This window comes from Mastigoproctus giganteus, chromosome 5 (assembly GCF_048544385.1).
Source record: "Mastigoproctus giganteus isolate SK-2022 chromosome 5, ASM4854438v1, whole genome shotgun sequence".
NCBI lineage: Eukaryota > Metazoa > Arthropoda > Arachnida > Uropygi > Thelyphonidae > Mastigoproctus > Mastigoproctus giganteus.
This window is the reverse complement of record NC_143579.1, coordinates 167,090,149-167,106,768: the sequence shown is the minus strand read 5'-3', so window position 1 is coordinate 167,106,768 and position 16,620 is coordinate 167,090,149. Positions and strand designations below refer to the sequence as shown.

Genomic DNA, 16,620 nt, shown 5'->3' with positions numbered 1-16,620 from the left:
CATGAACTCCAATAATCTGCTTTAATAATGATAAAAAACTAATCATTACATCGTCTGTCATGCCTACATGTCTATCAGTATATCGTTCTTGACTTCTACTGCCGCTACCAATAACACGCATCATCTATTTAATGAGAATGCAGGAAGACACCGCAGTAGCAGCAAACCAGTTTGTCCTGTAAGTTTCCCAAAGTTTTCTGTAGTTCTTGTGTCAGCTTTCTTTACATTAGCCCTTGCATCTGTTGTTGTGGAAGTGGGTAGTTTGAATAAAATCAAGCAAGAACTAAAATTACCGGAGGTGATGTCAGATTTTTTTTTTTTTTTTTTTTTTGCTAATGCTGTATAAGCTTGCTTTCTGGCATCATTTGCCACTGCTAAGCTTCACCACCATGCAGATGATGCTCAGTTTCAAATTTAACTATACTCCTAGCATTGGTATACATGCACCTGTTTCTACTCTTAGTTACCCTAACACACGTATTTATTTGTTTTATTTATTTAACTTATTTAATTTATTTAATAAATAACACATGTATTTATTTATTTTAAAGCCCATGTATTTATTTGTTCCACTATGACTCCCAACAGTCCTGGAAATCTCCACTGCCTTGCTTTCCATGCTGCTGCTGCTGCTCAAACAGTTAAGTTCTGTAAATTGCTACATCTGGAAATTATGCACACAAGAAAACTTGACTGAAGTGTTCAAGACTTTAAAAAAAGGGCAGGGCCGGCTTAAGGCACAATCGAGCGAGTCCCGTGAACAGGGCAGCAAAATGTCCCCAAAATTCACTGATACGCTGTAAATTTCAATTCGGAGAATGTGCACCAAAAAATCTCGCACAGCGCGCTGAGAGACCTGAGGCCACTTCTGAAAAAGGGTCCAAGGACCAAGCCTTGAGGACAACCATGAGTGACCACCCTACACTAGTGAACAAAAAAGCTGTATCACTTGTGAATTTTGCAAATAATGTGTTTTGCACTGCATTGTGGGTTGCAGAAATGTTCAAAATGTATTTGTTAGATGGGATATATATCTCTGTGAATGAAAAGACCACCTGATATACCTAATTGCCATAAATATCTTACCAAAGGGTAAAATGCATAATTAATAAAAATCATGCAAATGGCAATCATGACAACCAAACATACATTTTATTGTATTTACATGTACAAACTGAAATGACAAGTTAATGTAATAGCGTTATATACTGTAAATCAGCAAAATAAGTCCTCAATATTTTATTGTTCCTCCTCGAGCTGCAGTTACAGCCATGCAATGATCTGACATAGAGTTAATCAACTTCTGGATATACAGTTGCCCAATTTCGTGGTACCACACCCTTAAAATGCTCTCCTGCATCGGAATCTTACTTGTTGGCTTCTGAGCAATTTTAGATGACATTATATACCAGAAATTTTCAATAGGGTTCAAATGTGGACTGATGCCGGATCAACACTGTAATGCCAGCATTTCTGAGGTATCACTGCACCTTAAGGGAGAAAAAAGTAGGAAAACATTGGTGTAAGTATCTTGTAAGCCTTATGAGATAAGAAGACAAACTCATCATTAAATCTAACTAGCATAAAAATTACCAATTTTTCTGTGTGGCAAGGTGCCAAGCCCTTTTGAAAAATGAAGTTTTGGATGTCCGTGTGGTGATCCCTAATAACGGGTTTCAGGCACTCCTCCAAGACAGCAGTGAAGGTTTCTACATTCACCATTCAATTAATAAACTTAATTTGCCCCACCCCTTTTTCTTGATATGCATCCCCAGACCATCTGACTGGCGGACTTTACAGTCGGTGTTATGCAGTCAGGATGGTATGCGTCCAATTTTCGTCTTCTGACATATTGCTTCCCATCCGAGCCATGCAGGTTGAATTTCGATTTGTCAGAAAAGATGACAATGTCCCATTGCTCTTTTGTCAATGAAACATGTATTTTAGCCCAAAACAAGTAGCTTCTTCCTCATTTGTTGGGTCAAGAAAGGCTTCTTCTTGGGCCGATAGACATGCAGACCACATTCCGAAAGCCATCTTTGGATAGTTTGTGCACTTGTTTCAACACTAGAGGCCATCTCAAAGTCCAGTTTTAGATCGAGCACTAGCAGAGCGATTACAAAGGCATAGCCATTTCAAATATCGATCTTGGGAAGTCACTCTTGCATAGTGATCTTGCATAGTCGCTCTCTTACGGCCTGATCCAGGTCTTCTCTTCATATCACTGGTTTCACACTTTAATTTCAGCACCCGGGATACTGTTGACTGGTGGCAGCCTATTTTATCAGCGATAGCATATGTAGAAAACCCTTCCTGGGACAGAGAAACAGCTACACTTTTTTTTCTTGGTGTCAACTGAACATATGGAGCCATGCTTACACCTCCGCAAAACAGGATACTAATGAGCATGCCAGGGGCTCACATCTGGTGAGTATGGGCTTGGCACACCCAGGGTCCTGAACTGGATATCATCATTCTTCTCTTCCTTGGTGATTCCCTTCTACTTTTGACTCTCTCTCTCAGGGTAACTCATGGAATTTTTTTTTTGGCTAGTGCAGCATAAGCCTCAGGCTTCCTTGCACCATGTAGCTAATAATAATAATAATAATAATAATGTATACCCTTCCAACGCTGTATTTATAGAAACGGCTGATGCAATACCTTAATTCCTGTCTGATGCAACAGACAGGAACAATACCTTTGCTTTGCGACAAGCAAAATGACTTTAATCAAACAATATCTTATATGTTTCACTACAAATGTTACTTTTTTTAAGGTGATGCAGTTTTTATCAGCCACTGTAGTAACATGCTGGTACCTATTCTACTGTTGAGATAAAATTTAATGCAACCATAAAGATTTTGAGGAACTTCTGAATGCCCCAGCCTTCTAAGGATATTAGGCCACCAGATTCAGTCAGTGGCTCCAGCAAAGTCAACCATGATGGCTAGTACATACTTAGTGGGTGAATCAGCTGAAATGTTCAGTAGGCATTGGATAGCATTCTCTGTGCTAGATCCTTTTTTGAAACCGTATTGTAGAGGCGAGGCTCGATTTGGAGTTGTATAATGGTAATCCAGTCTGTTTTATAGAAGTCATTCCAGAAGTTTTGCAAGGACAGGAAGTAAGCTGATGGGCCAGTAGGAATTCGGGTTTTCTGCAGGCTTATCGGAACTCTTAATGATGAGTTTTAGGTTGGCCTCCTTCCAAATGTTAGGAAAGGAAACACTTTGTAAGCTAGATATTTGTTAAACATGGCCAGGAGAGTATGTGGAAATTTTTCTGCAAACTTCTAGATCTTTTCCAAGTTTTATTTTCCTTTGTCCTTAGAACGGCAGCTCCTCAAGTGTGAAGAGTTCAATTCTCTCAGTAGCATACTCAATTTCTAGTCATTATAAGTTCTTGTTCAGCATTTAGTGATTCCTTGTCAGTTGGAAATGGAATCAAGTAAATTGGAGATGGAGTCGCTACAGGCTTATGTTAGGCTACTATCTGGTTTAGTTGTGAGGACCTCTCCCCTTGGGAGCTTATTAGTAATAATATGGTATACCAGGATACAGAATACCATTCCTCAGGGATCATTATTGTGTATAGTGGAGACCAGCTCCTGCCAGGATGGTTTCTTGCACCTCCTAATGGTGTCCGTGTATCTGTTACAGGGGACTCTGTAAATTTCTCGAGCAGCATCAATTGCTGATTGTGGCATGGTAGCACAGGCCCTTTGAAATGTTTTTCTGGCTTGAAACACCAATTTCCTTTAGTTGTTGAGTTCTTTATCCCACCAAGGAACATCATTTCTAAATGGTTTTCACTTAAGAATGGCTTTTCTGCAGGCTTCGTGGATGGTCTTGTTAATTGTAATAGCACTTTCTTTAGGTTATTTTGAAGTTTGGAAGGTGCTTCTACCAAGTCTTATCCAGCAAACCTCTTGAAGTTTGCTGGATAAGACTTGGTAGAAGGAATTCCAGTTTGCTTTTTTGGCGTAGAAGCACACAATGTCCCTGGGATCAGAGGAATCCAATCCGCAGAACGGATTGAAATCCTGGCGTCATTGATTTTCCATTTTGAGAATTTAGTGGCTATGGCAGGAGCGGCTGTGGTTACATCAATGGTACGCTTCCAGAGGGCAATGCCAAATGTGGAGAGATTTCCAAGCTGGTTAGAACCTGAAGATTTGAGACAATAATGAAAGTTTTCCAATTTTTCTAGTAAATCAGAAATGATTTATGGCACACTAGAGATGACCAGACTTGTGAATTGGTGACTCGCACAATCACGGCACTTTTGTCAATTTATTCGATGACTGCTTTCTACAGCAGCATGTCAAAGAAGCAATACTTTTGATCTGATTATCTGCAGCGATTGTTCCAGCATTAAGAACCTGCAGGTAAAAGACCCTCTGGGTGACTGTGATCAGTGCACTAATGTGGGATTTACTTAAAGATGTAACCACCATCAAGGGACAAGGGAAGAGTTTTTGCTTTCATAAAGGTGACTACAGTGGTCTTAGACAGTTTTTAAATTCTACATAGTGTGACTAACTGATGATAATACCATCTGCAAATTCAAAATGGGAATAATTCAAAAAAATAATCATGGAAGCTACTAGGCTTTTCATACCAACAAAGAAATGCTGCTCAAAGCTTAGACATAAATAGATGTCAAATGAACTAAGACTCACAGTAGAGGAGAAAAATGAATGGGATACATATAAATTATCATGTGATACAGAAGCCTATGTCAGATATAAACTGGTCTGTAATCAAGTCAAAGGAAATAAGACAGATTATGATAAATCTTTAGCAAAAGATATAAATAAAACAACAAAAACTTGATTTCTTATATAAACAATAGAAGGAAGGGGTGAATCGCATTGATACACCTGATATTGATGGTTCAACTGTTGATGAACCTGCTTAGGTTGCTGACAAAATGAATAAATATTTTGCATCTACATTCACACATGAGGACTTCTTCAGGGAAGTCGATGCCAGAAGTTTATCAAACAGAGGACTAAATGATTTTTTTTTTTAATAAATGAGAGAAAAGTGGAAGAGAAATTTTTGAAATTAAACATAAGAAAGGGGTGGAAGACATCCATCCAATAGCTCTCTCTCCCTCTCATATTAAGAAAGGTTTCAAAGGATGTAAGCAAATCCATAGCCATAATTATGAGAGCAGCCTTGGATTCAGAGGGGGGTTCCCATGGACTGGACACGTCCAAATTTATTCCCAAGCCACACAGGGGGTTAAAAGGGTGGCACATATTTACAGACCTGTTAGCTTAACATCTATTCCAGGGAAAATAATGGAGTCACTGGTTAAAGAAATAATGCAGGACCATCTAGACAGGAGTACAGTTATACTTCAGTCACAGCATGAGTTGGTTAAGGGTAAATCTTGTCTGACCAATTTGAGTGGATACTATGATTCAATCACAAAGGAACTGGTTGCAAATAAAAAATAATTCTGATATCATATAGTTGGATTACTTGGATTTTAAGAATGCTTTCAATACTGTTGCACATAAAAGTACTATACAAATCAGAGCAGTGTGGTATTAAGGGCAAGTTACTGCTACGGATAAAGGGATTACTGAGTGTGAGAACACAGAGAGTGGTCATCAATATCCACTGCTCTTTGTGGGCTAATGTTATGAGTGCAGTCCCACAGGGTTCAGTGTCGAGCCCATTATTGCTTTTTTTTATTTATTAATGATACTGGTTTTTTACCATCTATCTCGATTTTCCGAGATAGATGGTAAAAAACAAATCCCAGATAATCAATTTCCCAGTTAATAGAAAAATACAAAAGTCTCCAACATATGTAAGCGATACGTTCCAGGACTTCTTACTTCGTCGAGTTTTATGTAACTCGGGAATGACTAATAACATATTCCTACTATATTATTATTGACAAATCTGAATTCCGTGCGATACCTGTTAGCGATTTAACAGATGCACCATTTTCAAACTTTTGAATAATTTCAAGTTTTTGTTTAACTGAAAACACAACTCTTTTGCACTTGCCCATCATTTTTGCAATTTCTAAACAAAAAAAAAAAAAAAAAAAATACTATAAAAAAAATTCTGACATCCCTGACATAAATAACAAAACAAAATTTGTCCTTTTGCACTGGAACGGAACACAACAATCGATGCGAGGTACTAAAACAAACTAAACATTTAGTCTCTCTTTTTCTTTTTTTTTTTTTTGAGGGGCGGGTGTGAAGACAGCGGAGACTGCAAGATAATAGGTACACTAATCTCCCAATGACGACTTATAATTCCGCTTGTCGTTTATTTATGACTTCCAAAATATCTGTTTATACCTATTCTAGTTATTACTTGAATTTTTTTGATTTCTGGTTGATTTTTTTTTTTTTTTATTTGGAGCCTTGAAGTGTCCCGGTTAATCCGCTTCCTGGTTAATCAAGAGTCTGCTGTATCTAATTTTGCAGATACAAAGGTTAGCAGTATGGTTAATGACAGGAATGATGGCATGCTACTACAAGAAGATCTAAACGAATTAGCCAAATCATCAAAGAAATGGCAATTGAAATTTAACAATGATGATCAAAGTACTGCATATGGGTTACAGTAATTCCTGATTAATGTACCAACTCTGTGGTACTACACTCAGGGTAGTGGGAAATGCAAACGATTTCGGGGTAAATGTGCATGTGAACTATGAAGTCATCTGAGCGATACAGACAAGCTGTCAGCACAACTCATGGGGTTTTGTCAATGATATACAGGAATCTTGCCAGCAAGGATAAGGAGGTTTTTATTCCATTGAGTCTATTCCATTGGATGTGGGGGCATTGTTTTGGAAAGGATGTAGAGCTCCTGGAAGGGAGACAAAAAACAGCAATGAGATTGAATTGGTAGGGGATCAAAGGGTTGCTCTTACCAAGAACGGCTTCAGTTCTGCAAATTAAAGAATCTGGAGACTAGGCACCTGCAAAGTGATCTGATTGAAGTGTTTAATAGATTGAGCAAACTCAATGCAGATATCTTTCTCTTGCTCACACTACACATTAGCATTAGTAGATGCATGCGATGCAAGAAAGCAAGCTTATGCAGCATCAGACAAGAAAACCATCCCATTTCACCCCTCCATTCATTCCAAATGCCTGTCCAGCTCAGCCTTAAATTTATTTAGGCTATCAACTTCCAATCAACTACCTGCTGGCTAAAGACAAATTTCCGCACATCTATTCTACAACGGTCTTTCCTCAATTTGAATCTATGCCCCCTCAAGTTCTTAATCTGAGCTAGAGAAAGAATCCCATCAGAATTCAGCTTGCTCAACCCACTCAAGGCCTTATATACCTCAATCAGATCACTTCACAGGTGCCTACTCTCCAGGCACTGCAATTTGCGGAACTTAAGCCTTTCTTGGTAAGAGCACTCCTTTTTTCCCCTCACAAATCTTGTTGCCCTTCTTTGTACTCATCTATCAACTCTACATCCTTCCTAAAATGAGGCCTCCATACCTGCACACAGTACTCTAGGTGTGGCTTGACCATTGTCTTGTATAACAGGATAATCACTTCCCTGTCCCTGCTAGCAAAATTCCTATATATCACTGACAAGACTCCGTGACCTGCCCTGATAGCCTGTCTGCATTGCTCAGCGAACTTCATATTTGACTGCACAATTACCTCCAGCTCGTTTTCATTTTCCACTACCCTGGGTATCGTACCACCCAGTTGATACATTACTCTGGGGTTACTGCTACCCATATGCAGGATTTTACATTGGTCAGTGCTAAACTTCAGTTGTCACCTCTCAGCCCATTTGCTCAACTTTTCCAAATCCTGTTGCAGTAGCATACTATCATTACTGTCATTAAAAACCCTGCCAACCTTCATATCCTCTGCAAACTGAGACATTAACCCTTATATACTTTCATCAATATCATTGATGAATACACGAAACAACAATGGGGCCCAGCACCGCCCTGAGGAACTCCACTAATAACATTTGTCCACAAAGAGCAGTGTCCATTGATTACCACTCTTTGTCATCTCCCACTCAACCATCCCTTTATCCATTGTAGCAACTTACCCTTAATGCCATAACTCTCCAATATATATAGAAGTCTTCCATGTGCAACAGTATCAAAAGCTTTCTTGAAATTCAAGTATATAATATAAAAAATTATTTTTGACATTCAGTTTCTTTGTAATCACATCATAGTATCCAATCAAATTGTTCAGACAAGACCTCCTTTTAACAAACCCATGCTGTGTCTTAATTATTACTGCAATCTTGTCTAGATGATCCTGCAATGCTTCTTTAAACAGTGATTCCATTATTTTCCCTGGAACATGAAAGGTGGTTACAGAACAGATGTGTGTAAGTTACTGTTAATCAGCAGGTGGTTGTTTGCTGGAACAAACTTCTATCTGTTGTTGTTGTGGAAGTGGATAACTTGAATAAATTTAAGGAAGAACTAGACAAACTATTGGAGGAAATGGTTAGGTGAAATGTGAAGAGTGGTGTGTGTGTGTGTGTTTTTTTTTTTTTTTTTTTTTTTCTTGGCTGATGATGTATAAGCTTCCTTTCTTGCATCATTTGCCACTTCTAATACAGGTGTTCCCAGTATCGGAGTATTCATTATCCGAGTCCCCACAGTTACAGGATTTGAAAATTAAAGAACTAAAACTTTTTCCTTTGAGAAAATTGACCAAGCACTTGAATATTTTTTGTGAGAATGATCTTCTTCGTGATCGGGCAACAAATGTTAAGCATGAAAAAGACATAACTAAATGCCACGCCACAATTTTATCTGAAAAAATACATAAGGTAAAAAAAAAAACACGAAGAACTCTAGATTCATTCTTTATTCGTATAACTGAAAAATAGTGTAACTTTACTTAACCTTACACTACGCAAAATATTATAATAAAAAATGTATAATAAAATAATTTTCTCATTTTTCAGTTCCTTCATCCATTTTTTACTATGTACAAATACATAATAAATATTACCACATATATAATATCGGTGTAGATACACAATAGACAACTCTTATTTCATCTGTATCTCATACTGTGCTCATCTTTCACGACAAGTTGCCTATGTATTGCATTACTTCGAATATGTAATGCTTTACTAATAGAAATGAGTATTGTTACTTACTCTTGGTGGGCACCACCACCCAGACTGCAAAGCTTGCAAAATGGTATGGGATAAGAAACTGTTATCCACATACTATCTCTATTAAACTTAGGAAAGCAAAAAGGTGTAGAAAAGTGATAGTAGGAGAAGAAGAGAAAGAAATGCTGTTGAAAGAAGAAAGGGACAGTTACTCCCACTCACTCACTGAACTAAACCACTCCCGAACCCCCCCGTCGCCTCGAATAGGCAACGTTTCCCCATCCTTCACAGTGAGTTACCATGTATTGCTCTACCTCGAATAAGTAACGCTTCACTAATTTCATCGGCTTTTCACATACCGATGAAAAGTCAACTAACTTTGAAACAGTGCCATCTGGGTAGTGGTGCCCACTGACAATAAGTAACAATAGTTTTCTCTTTTGGTGAAGCGTTACTTATTCAAGGTAGTGCAATAAATGGGCAACTCGTTGTGAAGGATGAGCACAATATGAGATACAGTACACACAAAATGATACCTTTCACAATACTACCGTAGTTTTTCTTTAAGAGTTGTCTGTGATGTATCTACACCGATATTATATAGGTATAAAATCTTTATTTAAATAATAAACATTATGAAAATTTTGTTCCCGTTTTAAGTGGATTCATTTTAAGTGGAATTTTCTGGAACCAATTATCCTCGAGGATCACCTGTACTAAATAGGTAGTTGTTGAATAAATAAGTAGTTTGAATAAATTTAAAGAAAGATTGGACAAATTATTAGAAGGGAGGATCAAATGATGAAATGGATGACTTTATTTTTATTTATTTCTTTTTCTGTTGATACATAAATTTGCTTCCTTTCATCATTGTGCCGCTACTAATACTTTGTTCCTTCTGGCAAATTTGCTACATATAATTATAGGAACTTTGTTGGCAGAACGACAGGTTACTAGAACAATTCCACAAGTGATTCTAGCAGTAGTAGTAGTAGTGGCATGTGATGCAAGAAAGCAAGTGTATGAGCATCGACTAAAAAAAAAAAATTTTACAAAACAATTCCCTCTAAATGTTTGTTCAGTCCCTCCTTAAATTTATTTAACCTATGAACTTCCACAATGACAGATGGAAGTTTGTTCCAGCAATTAACCACCCTCTGGTTAAAGGCATTTTCCCACACATCTATTCTACATCTGTCTTTCTTCAATTTATGCCCCCTTAGGTTCGTAATCTGAACAAGTGGAAGAATCTCAACAGAATTCAGCTATGAACCTATGAACTTCCACAATGACAGATGGAAGTTTGTTCCAGCAATTAACCACCCTCTAGTTAAAGGCATTTTTCCACACATCTATTCTACATCTGTCTTTCCTCAATTTATGCCCCCTTAGGTTCGTAATCTGAACAAGTGGAAGAATCTCAACAGAATTCAGCGTGCTCAACCCATTCAAGGCCTTATACACCTCAATCAGATCACCGTGCAAGTGCCTAGTCTCCAGCCACTGCAATTTGCAGAACTTAAGCCTCTCTTGGTAAGAGGATCCCGTCATTCCCCTCACCAATCTTGTTGCCCTTCTCTGTACACACTCAAGTAAATCTACATTCTTCCCAAAATGAAGCCTCCAGACCTGTATGCAGTACTCAAGGCGTGGCTTGACCATTGCCTTATACAGAGGGACAATCACCACCTCCTCCCTGCTAGCAGAATTCCTATATATCATTGACAAAACCCCACGACCTGCCCTGACAGCCTGTCTGCATTGCTCAGAAAACTTCATATCTGACTGCACAATCACTCCCAGGTCTTTTTCATTTTCTACCACCTTAAGTGTAGTACCACACAGTTGGTACATTTCTCTGGGGTTACTTCTACCCATATGCGGTACTTTGCATTTGTCAAGGTTAAACTTCAGTTGCCATTTCTTAGCTCATCTGCCCAAATTATCTAGATCCTGTTGCAGTAGCACACTGCCCTTACTGCCATTAACAACCTTGCCAACCTTTGTATCATCTGCAAATTTTGACATTAAGCCTGATATACCTTCATTGATATCATTGATAAATATACAAAACAACAGTGGACCCAACACCGAACCCTGTGGGACTCCACTAATAACATTAGTCCACGAAGAGCAGCACCCATTGATTACCACCCTCTGTCTTCTCCCACTTAACCATCCTTTTATCCATTGTAGCAACTTACCCTTAATACCATTCTGCTCCAATTTGTACAATAGTCTTCCATGCACAACAGTGTCAGAAGCTTTCCTGAAATCCAAGTATATGATATCAAAATTATTTTTTACATCCAGGTCCTTTGAAAACACATCATAGTATCCAATCAAATTTGTCACACAAAACTTTCCCTTAGCAAACCCATGCTGTGTCTGAATTATTACTGCAGTCTTGTCTAGATGATCCTGCAGGGCTTCTTTAACCAATGACTCCATTATTTTCCCCGGAACAGAAGTTAAACTAACTGGTCTGTAATTACTCGTGTCGCCCTTTGATCCCCCCCCCTTTGTGAATTAGGGATACATTTGCTCATCCCCAGTCCTTGGGGACCTTCCCTGAATCCAACGATGCTCTCATAATTATGGCTAAGGGTTTGCTTACTTCCTTTGCCGCCTCCTTTAATATAACTAGATAGATCCCATCTACCCCAGGTGTCTTTCTTATGTTCAACTTAAACAATTTCTCCTCGACTTTGTTTTCGGTTATTACAAAATCATTAAGCACCCTGCTACAATGTGATAACCTTCTGGCATTTTCAAACCTTAATAACTCCTTATGTGTGAATGTAGATGCAAAATACTCATTCAGTTTGTTTGCTATCTGAGCAGGATCATCAACAGTAGAACCATCGATATGAAGTGGACCAATCAGATTCATCCCCTTCCTTTTAGAGTTTATATAAAACTAAAATTACTGTAACACAGAGCAAAAATGCTGATTATTAAACTTGTCACAATCTAACTGAGGAAGGTTGATAAAACAACCGAAAGCTTTTTGTTTGTATGATCTAATATAATATATGTATATTTCCCATTATTAAACTTGTCACAATCTATTTTTGTATCCATTTTCGCTCTGTGTTACAGTAATTTTAGTTTCATAATGAATCCAGAGTGCACAGGCCTCTTTAATCATAGAGGTTATATAAGTAAAGAAATCCTTGCTGTTTTTCTAAGCATCCTTTGCCAAAGATTTCTCGTAATCTGCCTTCATCTGCCTAACCTCCTTTCTGACGTGATTACAGACTAGCTTATATCTGCTATAGGCTTCTGTGTCGCCTGACAATTTATATGCATCCCATGCATTTTTCTTCTCTGCCACGAGTCTCATTAGTTCATCTGACAACCATTTAGGCCTAAACCTTGAACAATATTTCTTAATAGGTATGAAACTTTTAGTAGCTTCCACGATTAATTCCTTGAATACTTTCCACTTAGGATTTGCTGTTGGTAACATCATCAGTTGATCCCACTGTACAGAATTTAAAAACTGTCTGAGACCACTGTAGTCACCTTTACTGATGCAAAAATCCTTTCCTTTACCCCTAATGGTAATTATATCTTTAAGTAAATCCCACATCAGTACACTGTGATCACTGCCACCTAGTGGTTCCTTTATCTGCAAATCTTAATACACGAATGATCACTGCTGATTACCAGATCAAGAGTACTACCCTCTCTGGTTGACTCTCGAACATGCTGCTGCAGAAAACAATCATCCAATAAATCCAAAAAAGTCTTACTAGCGTGCAAGTGACCAACCCACAAGTTCCAGTCAATATTTGGGAAGTTAAAATATTCCATTATAAGACATTCTGATTTACTAGCCCACTTTATTTCTCTCTACAATTGTTCATTTTACTCATTTGAGCCATTAGGCCTATAACACACTCCTACTCTTATTTTTGCTTTCACAGTGCTTATGTCACATCAAACTGACTCAACAGTGCACTGTTCATCTATATCAACTGGATGCACTTCTTTTGATTTTGTTTTTCTTAATTAACAGCATAACACCTCCTCCTTCCTATCCTGTCTATCCTTTCTGTACACATTGTAATCCCCAAATTGCTATTCTTCATTCCTAATATCTGTGTGACACCACGTCTCTGATATCCCAACAATATCCGCCTTTGATGTCTTGACCAACACTTCAAATTCATCAAATTTATTTACTATACTTCTAGCATTGGTATACATGCAAGCATACATATACCTATTCCTATTCCTAGTTATCCTGACACATCCCATATACCCACCTGTTTCACGATGACTGCTATCAGTTCCTGAAACCCCCAGCACTCCTTGCTCCAGGTCGCTACTTATTCTAATAGAAGTTGTGCAAGAATCACCATCACCTCTGCCTGCAGCTACTTTTAGTCTGTGAATCCCCCCAAGCTAGCAGTTTTCCGACTCACCTAACACTGCCTCAATAGAATCAGCAAATATTCTTGCACCCTTTCAATTTAAGTGTATCCCATCCCTGTAGAAGCAGTCTCTCCTGTTAACAAGCACAGACCAGGCTGAAAAAAATTCTACCCCTTGAGCCTTGCACATTCCCTCCAGGGCCGAATTGATTGACAAGGCTCTCATCATGTACTCTCTCCTATCATGTCTGGACAGAATTGCAGACACTTTCAAATTTAACCCTAACTCACGATGTTTTTGCAACATTGACCTGTATTTGTTCTGCAGTATATCTGCAGAACAAATACAGGTAAATCTGCAGATCTCCTACTCTTAATGTCATTGGCGCAACGTGTACAACAATATCACCCTTTGTGACCTTAAAAGAGGCACCTCTGTAGCCAGGTTGGCAGGAGCAGCAGTGCGTAGCATACGCTTCTTGATCAGAAATATTTTCCCGGCTCCCTGACAATAAAGTCACCAACAATAACTAACTCCTGTGGGACTAATGCATTCTGCCTTGGAGATTGCTGCTGTGTTGCCTGATGCCCAGGAGTGAGCTCTGGCGTTGAGTTCGGCAGCTGAGAGCTTGACGGGCCCCTCATATCAATTTCTTCGAGGGCATCTACCCTACAGCTCAAGCTCTCATTGACACCCATTAGAACGCTGTGTTGACGCCCATTTTATAGACACTCTCTGCACCCGGCACACACAAAGACATCCTCCTTGTCTAGATCATGTTCTGTTCCAGAGAGTTCGGCAAACATTTCACAAGTTGCACATTTTTTTAGACTGCGATGCGTTGGAGAATCACTCCCCTCAGTTCTCCCCCGAGTCACAGCACTCCTGCCACTTTGTGCCCATTGCTTTGCTGCTCTAGTCTGGGGCATGATATTTTAAATTAATAAGATCAATAAATTTAATTAATTAATTAATTGTCAATACTACACTATCTAATAGAATCCTAAATGCAGTGATGCGTTTTACGCTATATATTTTTACGTTAGAGCTACCTAGCTACCACAATTAAAAATTTGAATTCCCTACTACTCTCTATACAAAACAATGGCCGCAAGATTCGAACTAAACAAAGGTTTTACGTATATTAAGTAGTAATCTACAAAAACTCTTATCTAAATTAAAAATAAAAATAACCAGTGTAACTAGAACTATAAGGCTACTTATAAAGTACAATATAAAATAATAATTAGGTAAATAAAATAGCAAATACCTATCACTTTTTCGAAGCCTGTAATTCACAGCTGTAATTTTTAAAGAGAGTCAGCGACCTCCTTAACCTGTCTGAACTTTATAGGGCTGTATAATTACCTCAGGGTTCTTTTCCTTATCAATACTTTGAGTTTGGCACTATTCAAATAGCATTCACCTTTTTTTTTTTTTTTTTTTTTTTGGGTAGCAGTAATGCTAACCAGATGTAGTGCCTTGCATTTACCAATATTAAACTTCAGTTTCTACGTTTCAGCTCATCAAAGATATTTAGTTTATGTAGATATCTCTGAAGTAACATATCCTAATTATTTTCTTTAATCACTATGCTTGTAGTAAATATAAACTTAGACATTAAACTTGAAAAAAATTAATGAAAAGTATATTAAAAGAGTAAATGAGAAGCTTTATTTGTACACACTGGTAGAGACATCAGTATCAAGGAGTACAAGATTCTGTTGATCCAGAAGGAAGTCTTTCAATTGTCAAATGTCAGCAGCAAATTTTTTGCTACTAATCAGGGTTAAACTAGACCAGTAAAGATATTTCAAAGCAAGGCTTTTCTTTTCCAGCCCAACTATATTATTCTGCCAAAACTACTTTGTGTGCACAATACAGCATTACACTTGGCTATAATGTGACATGTACATGTTCATAAGGTATGCTACATGAAACTTTCAGCGATAAAACTGGTATGTAATATTAAATATTTGTGATGACTTACAGAAACATCCAGTTCATCTTCAATGCATGCACGAGACAAGCTCCTCAAAATACACTGCAAAAATTCTTCTCTGTGCACATGATTTTCAAGTTCATTGATTCTATATTTGTTTTAAAGTGCATTATTATTATTATTATTATAACATATACAGCAAATCAAACACTGGAAAATTTTTAAGAAATTTATTTTAACCCTGCAGTGGTAATTCCCCTTAGAAATAACAACAATGGTAGTACATGACCTGACAGTTGTTAACTTTCTTTTTACGTTCTGGAAAAAGGTTAGGGATTTCTAAAACTGCTTGGAGAAAACCAATAGTTTGCCTTTTCTTAATATAACGCAATACCTATTTTATGCAATTTTCAGTTTTTAATTTAAAAAACTAAATATTTAAAAAATACTGCATTTTTTTACACTTCTTACTTTACAACAAAAAACATTAATTCCGTTGAAAATTTTAAAAACTGCTATAGGCATAAAACTATTAGTCTTTTCCATTTCCAGTTTAAAAAAAATTGTTAAACATGCAACATTTCATATATGCAAATACATACATATCTGTTTATTATATGTACATATAAATACTTTTAAAAAATATTATAGTTTTAAAAAATATATAGCGTGTCCAAAAATTATTGACCACATTACAAATGATTATTAAGTGCAAACAAGAGCTGATATATGAATAATGTTTATGTCATTTGAAAGAGTCGCTCAAAGAGTTTTATATAGTAACATGTAGATGTTGCTGCTGATGTTGATAATGGTACAACAGAAAGTGGTGTGTGTGTGTGTGTGTGTGTGTGTGTGTGTGTGTGTGTGTGTGTGTGTGTGTGTGTGTGTGTGTGTGTGTGTGTGTGTGTGTGTGTTGTGGTTTGCAGAGTTTAAACTTGTAGTTACGGTGCAAAGGTGGTACCACTGTGAATATGGAGGAAAGGTACCTTCATGCAAGTCCATTAAACAATGGGTAGAACAGTTTTACGGAACTGGCATTATCTAGCATAAAAAGGGTGTGGCTTGGGCTTCAGTAAGTGTCAAGAATGTTGAGTGCATTTGTGAAAGTTTTACACCCAGCCTAAAGAAATCTATCCATTGTGCAAGCAGAGAACTAGAAATGACCCGATCAACCATTCACAAGAT

General features: G+C 37.6%; 1 protein-coding gene across 1 annotated transcript in view; it reads right to left on the bottom strand.

The window, feature by feature from the left end:
* LOC150085820 (uncharacterized) overlaps positions 1 to 16,620 on the bottom strand; it is a 61,578-nt gene that overhangs the window by 42,925 nt on the left and 2,033 nt on the right. The window contains exon 2 of the mRNA XM_090374705.1: positions 15,481 to 15,580. Within this exon, the coding sequence (XP_090230831.1) occupies positions 15,481 to 15,580 (100 nt within the window). The remainder of the gene's footprint in view (positions 1 to 15,480; positions 15,581 to 16,620) is intronic.